The sequence below is a fragment of the Sphaeroforma arctica genome (genome assembly GCF_001186125.1).
Source record: "Sphaeroforma arctica JP610 unplaced genomic scaffold supercont1.22, whole genome shotgun sequence".
Classification (NCBI taxonomy): Eukaryota; class Ichthyosporea; order Ichthyophonida; genus Sphaeroforma; species Sphaeroforma arctica.
The window spans coordinates 28,586-35,614 of record NW_014040536.1 but is presented as its reverse complement, the minus strand read 5'-3'; the positions used below and the strand labels follow the sequence as shown (position 1 = coordinate 35,614).

The 7,029-nt window shown below is 41.7% G+C and overlaps 1 protein-coding gene across 1 annotated transcript; it reads right to left on the bottom strand.

Moving 5' to 3' along the window:
• Window positions 1–2,140: 2,140 nt before the first annotated feature.
• SARC_00648 (hypothetical protein) lies at window positions 2,141–4,484 on the bottom strand. Its single transcript, XM_014305639.1, has one exon. The coding sequence runs from the start codon at window positions 4,359–4,361 to the stop codon at window positions 2,175–2,177; it is 2,187 nt and encodes a 728-aa protein (XP_014161114.1). The 5' UTR covers window positions 4,362–4,484; the 3' UTR covers window positions 2,141–2,174.
• Window positions 4,485–7,029: the final 2,545 nt, after the last annotated feature.

The following is a 7,029-nucleotide window of genomic DNA, read 5'->3' as shown; positions in this document are numbered from 1 at the left end:
AACTTGCAAGTAGAGTTTTTGTGCCATGTACTGGTAGTGACGAATAAACTGATCGTACCTCATAATTTCGAGAAGGGTTACGTGCAAAATTCTATGCGATCGATTTTGGCGTGAAGTCTTGTCTCTCATTGTACTACCTAGGTAGCATAGGTGCGTTCAATATCTATTCACGTACCACTCTGAAACTTTCATTGATGAGTACCTTGGAACGCAGACGGCAATATTCAGTAGTCAACTGGTGCAGAATGCTAATCCACTGTTTCTCTGTTCTTCTTATCTGTAAATAATTATTTTCTAGACTCTTTGCATATCTGCGCAGCACATTGCACTAGTAGAAATTTTCGAAGTCGGATCAAGACTAATTTGTTTTTGAATATGGTGGCATGGTGGCTATATTTCTAGAAATATTGACGATCTTCAGAAAGAGATCGACCTGCTGAATGCAGAGAGCAACAACCTAGACATGAAGTTAAACATGCGAAAAAGGCAATTTCATGCTCTTCTACTGGCTGTCAAAGGTATCAGGACAACATTGAACGACGAAGCCGCCTCGACCGTTGACGATCGTAAGTGTTTATCTTTCGCGTTCGCTTTGCTTCTTTATGTTGCTTACTTTTGATATTTTTCCCGCTCACATCAAGAATCCTTGGGGAAAAGTACGTCGTAAGTGGAATTTTTTTTAGGCAAATCCGCTATGCGAATGTTCCTTCATGACGGAAAGTGCTTTCAGTTAACACATTACATCGGTCCAGTATGTCATGGTGTTTCTAAAATACAGCTCAACTCTTTATGTAGACGCAAACGGCGCACATAGATACAGTTTAAATGAATGTCTAGAATTCGTAAGATGAGACTAGTTTGCTCCCTCCTTTAACGAGAAACTGGTAACTAATGACTTTACGAAGCATACTAGCCAGATTCCCAGTAGCGCGTCAGAGTACAGTATATGGTGTAAGATCGTACAGTAGTTACCGGTGATTGAGAATACGAGAAGTACTGCCGGGGACGGGATGGGATGATAGATAGATAATCTTGTAAGTAATATGAAAATGATTTACAAGCATTCCATTCGGAGGACCTTAACAGTCGGAAGACAGTATTTCGCTAGTATCTTGATGCATGCTCGTTAAATATCCTATAAGTTCTACTAGGCTTTGTCACAATCTCAGAGTCGAGACCCAAGTTTCTTGGCGGATAGGTTGTTACGTGACATGGTAAAAAGTATTATTTTACCTTGTATGATTGCTATGGACCCACTATGGAACTGAGTGGCAAAAAGATGCATAAACCCTCTAGCGCAATATCGTCTGGATTTTTTAAGTAAATATCAGGCGTGGTATCACCGATGACAATGGGGCTTAGTCAAGTATTAACTTGTATTTCATGGCCGGTATTTTGTCAGCATTGGCAGATATTTTATGTTCTTGTCTATTCGCTTGAGTTTTTCAATCAGAAATAACTGAGGGAAACCAAATCCACACACTGGCGATCGTGTGTCTATGACACAATATGCATTATTTTAGGGTGGAAGGCATATATGCAAAGAGCTTCTGCAGCTTCAGTGCATTAATTGGGTAAATCAATTTCATTTGCGCAGCTATGCTGACTTGAGATTTGCTTGGATGTCCTGGAATGGAATGGAATCAGGAGTCTCGAAATTGGACCTGTCGCGCACCTCTGCTTTTCTATGAAATATGCAGCTGTCCTTTACAAATCGGCAGCGCGACGCTTCAACAGATATGTAATCTGAGAGCGCAACACTTGTCTTTCATGTCGGCAGCAACCACGACGCGGATGGTCGGAATCATTTGGGTAGGAATTTCTAAAATAATGGAGGAAAGCCATCATCTGATCAAACTTAAACAAGAATTAGTCCAATTGAATCATCTGTCATGGAGATGCCCTGACACGTACTGTCTTTTCGACAGTACAGCAAACCTTCGTAAATAAAGTAAATCTCACGTTTGCTTTTTGAAACATGGTTCCGTGTAAAAGAGTAATTGTAAACAATTCCGTTTGTAGCGTCTGCGTTGCAAATACTGTCATGATCACTCATGCGGACGATATACTGACAAATGTAAACTTGTAAGGCAAATTACCTAAATGAAGGCTATGTGGAAAATTTGACGCAAGAGCAATATACAGACATCTCAATATATTTTAATCACTTAGAATTAATCACCCCTATCACCACTGGCTTCCTCTTCACCATAACTGGCCGGTATTTCCTCATCAACTTCGGCTGCGTCGTCTTCAAGCTCAGGGGTATCCACATTGATATTAAAATTACGTCGTGAACCACTAGTGTAGCTTGAGCCAATATCCACTCCCGTCCCGACTCTGCTGGCATCAGCCTCACTTTGCTTCCGCCCATCTGGAAAATAAGGCGACTTGTACTCAGTATCTTCTTCGTTGGCAGCAGCCAATGCTGCCACACCCGATCGACCTTGACCAATAGATGAAGCTCTACGTCTAAACATACCCACCAACGTACTACTTTTACTCCTTTGCTTGACTGGAGCTGGTCGTCCTGAATGAGTTCTCGGTAGGCTACCAGTAGATCCACTGTTCATACCATCCGGTAGTGATCTCCCCAACCCACTCAATTCCATTAAGCCCATCACTACGCTGGGCCGTCGTTGCTTTCCGGTATCTGCTAGAGTGCTCGACGTACTAGGACGCCTATCACTTGTTGGTGAAAAAGCCGTACTTGGACGCCGCGAAGTAGGACGGGAAGTAGGACGAGAAGCAGTACGCGATGAAGTGGCTGAACGTTGACAATATTCTTCTATATTCAGCTCTTCATAAGTGGGCATATCATGAAGTCCCGTGCTGCCTCCAGTGGCCATTGAACCCATTGACCGAGCAGGTGATACCGCAGACTTGCTGAAAGACTCCTTATCTTGTTCGACTGATTGGTCTATCGATAATAACTCGCTCCCATCGTCGACTTCTAACATTGGCTGCTCAAATTCTACTACGCCGTCGATGTGCTTCGGGTTCCCCAAATCGGTGCTGCCTCTGCGCAAATTTTGATAGGCGGGTACGGACATACGTCTGTGCGACGCATATATAGGAGGTTCTTCTGTTTCAGGAAATACCATCCGCTCGTGAATGTCTTCGATACCGCACGCTTCTGCTTCGTCACGCGTATTCTGCTGGTGATACGGTAATTTCAATATGATATCTGGTGCCCCTACCAGGACAAACCTTAGCAAAACCTCGTACTTCAGCCATACCGTGCTTCTTTCACCGTCGTGGACTGCAGATGGTGCAATCAAAATGGAGGTCACACGTCCCTGGGCATTTTTAACTCGTTGGACACCGGCTTTAGCTACATTTTGTGGTTTTAACGAAAACTTTTTCTCTGCCGTCACGCCATCGGCGTTCGTGACCGTATCCGCAAGCCAAGCCTTTGGCTCCATAACAGTATTCTCTAAAGCAATTTCTTTGTTCATGATTACTATTGCTTTTTTCCGAGCGTACAAATTCTGCATTATACTCCCCTTAATTTTCTTGATAGGTAATGCTTTGCCAGATGTTGTGTCATAGTGCATACTCACGATGACGTCAACCGCATCCCCTATAGATATGACATCGTTAGCCAGCGAAGCCTCGATACGCAATGTCTTGCCCGTAAAATACATAAACCTTTCTGCCTGTGACGTAGGACGATACCCCGGAAGACTATAATATAGCGAAGCCTTGCGAAACTTAAATTTGCCAAGTGTGACCAGCGGAGTCGAAGAGCCTTGATGCACCAACCTGATCTCCCATAGCACATCACCCCAACGCGACTCAAAAGACGGAGGCACATTCTCGGGTGTAATGAAAGAGAATGGTATCTTCGTGACTCCTATGGGAACGAACAACGAACCTGCCACCGCATACTTAGTGCAGTGTAAAGTGCAGACTTTCTCGCGTGGTGGTAGATTAGGATTCTTGGCCGCGTATCGACACAATAATAACGCCATGGTATTAGGGAAAACCCTATCACTATCTGACTGAATATTAATCACGCCCGATATCTCATCGTTATCGAAATAGACATTCCTATTCGTCTTGATTGTGACCACAGGCTTTGAGGATGCCCTTGCAGTTTTGAGCGGATCTTGTGCAAAAAAAGCGACTGTGCCATCAGAGTTATGTCTTAGAAAGGGGGTAACGATGTTTTCAAGTGGGACCTGTACGCCTACTTCGCCACTTGGTGCCACAGGTGAGATACTGTTCTCCTCTGTGATCTGATTATCACTAGCCTGACAGTTCGCTGCCAATACACTACTTCTTTCTGACGCCTCGAACTCGTCACTGTGAGGCGAAGCGACGCTGCTAGAGCCCCTTCCTTGGCTGTGAGTCGCCATCAGAGACACTCACTTATAAATGACTCAACTGAAATGCGAAACTGGACAATATGAAGCCTCAGCAGTGTCTTGCATACCACCTGTAAGGCTGTAACCTGCTTTCAGTGTGAATCGGAGGTCTGTAGGATAGTTTTGCACCAAACATAAAATGATACAGGATTTTAAAAACATGAAAATGGAATGGGGGTTTTTGAAGTTCAATTTTTTTTTTCTTCAATACATATCAGAAATTTTTTCTTCAGTATACATCAGAAAATATGGTATTAAAGTATTAAATATATATCTATATTGAGAGTGGGTGTATCTGTGTGACTGACTCTCTGAGTATGTGTGTTACTGACTGCAGTGGGGTGTCTTAGGTCTCTTGGACTGGGGGATTCGATTCTAATTCACTATTTATATCGGGTTTTGAATATAATCCCAAATAGTTTTTCTAGACTTTTTCTAGAAAAATTTCAAAATAGTTTTGCGAAGGCAGGCGCCAAGTTGATAAATATTGATATTTAGCTCCACTGGTTCATACAGTTATTTATTTATGAACAGGGTTGTGCACTTTTCGACCATGTCAAATCTTGGATTTCCAGGTCACGTATTAGCAGTTTGAACCTTCTAAGGGTTCTAATATATAGTTAATATAAAAGTACATATTATCAGTTCAGAACTCATTATTGTGGTAGAGAGGGTTTCTTACACTTACTCAAAATCACCATTTACGTGCATGAGTGTCCTTCTATGACGACTATATAGTGTGCGTATTCAATTATATAGCTTCGTTATCATTTTTAGACCTTCATTATACTTATATAAGCATAATTAAGCCATAATGATGTTATTAGTCGTTTGTGGGTGAATATATATTGCTCAAAGAAATGCGATTCATCGTGCAAACAATGACATAGCACATCCCATGGCATAAACACACCTTTTCTCGATAACCGCAATATGAATACACGCTATTATTTGGACAATTTTTGTAAGTGACAACTTTAAAACTTCACTAATTAGGCAAATTTAGACGCATTTATCGCGTTTTGGACGATTCCGATGCAGTGTTAAATAGACTCTTAAAAGCATAGGTGCTCTGCTTGTACTAAACGACCTTTGACGCCTTCGCAGGAAATACTTAATTTTGAAATGTGCCAAAACATATTGGGATTGAAAATAGAAATCCGGATTTAGTAAATCTGGAACTCTTCTTTATTTTCGGCCCTATTTAACCCCCGTACATACATGGATGGGGTGATAATAATAATAAAACAATTGAGCCTTTTTTTCTTCTTCCAAATATTCTGCCACTCTTAATGTATATATTAGTATTTCTATTTATAGACCTTTTTTGGAAACGAAGTTTGTTTTGGGTCTTGGGTCTTGGGACAATCCGACAACCACAACAACAAGAGCGAGAGAGTCGAGACTCGAGAAAGAGAGAGAAGTGCTCAACAGAAGAAGAGTGATGAAGTAAAGACTGAGAAATATGAAAACAAGCGCCATTTTGAATTTTAAAGCCTTCTTCTAAAAATCATTGCCTTCGTCTAAAAAAACTATTCTAAACATGGTGCAGTTGCCAGATAGTCGCACAAATGGTTAATCTTAAAACAAATGCGAATTACACAAAAAAAAGGGATTTCCACGGTGGGATTAATAGGCTGAAGGAGAGGAAGCCAAAACTGCATAAAACAATTCGTCCGTTTTTGAAGTGGCCAAAGTATGGACTTGGGGCGGCCAATATATGATATATGGACCTGGGGCGGCCAATATGTGGACCTGGGGCGCCAATATATGATATATGGACCTGGGGCGGCCAATATGTGGACCTGGGGTGGCCAATATATGGACCTGGAGTGGCCAACATTGACACTGCCCATGCCCACATATCTCAGAATTGAATAATGAATATGTCTTTTGATAGTTGAAGACTATCAAATAGAAAAGGGAACATAATACAATGCGAGATCTGTACGTATAGAATGGATTATGTTTAAATTAAAGCTGTCCCCGGGGTATAGTAAATAGTAAAACAGTACTTATACTTCTAATGGCTCATTTATTATTAGCCATCTCGGAGGTGACTATTTCATATACTTTCTCAGGTACACGTCGATGAGAAGTATATTTCTTTTTCGCAAACTCTGTAAGTTCCAGAGTAAGACCCTTATCATAGCAATCGAGGTAACGGTAGGCACCCCTAACAAGGCGTCTAATTGTATCCAGTTTAACATTGTTCATAGCTTCGATGACATGTTTTTGAAGGCCTGTCCACATATCATCGCATTTTTTTTCGCACCTCAAATTGGCTCGGCCCCAATATCGCTCGATAGGGTTGCACTCCCAATGGTACTTTGGGAGAAAAACGCAAATGTAATATCAATACTACTGGGCTGCACTGAACTTAATATCAATACTACTATGAATGCTGCACTGAACTCAAGGATAACGTTAATGTGCGTGTCACACACACAAATATTCTTTTCGACCTGAAGAAATATTAATATCAATATTTGGGTCATTATTTCGCGCTCCATGGGTTTTAGGGTTTCGAGGTAGTAGGGGTCATTTCATTTGGCCGACTGTCTTTGACTGTCTTTTAAAGGCAACTGCACCATAGACGGAGAGAGAGAGAGAGAGAGAGAGAGAGAGAGAGAGAGAGAGAGAGAGAGAGAGAGAAGAG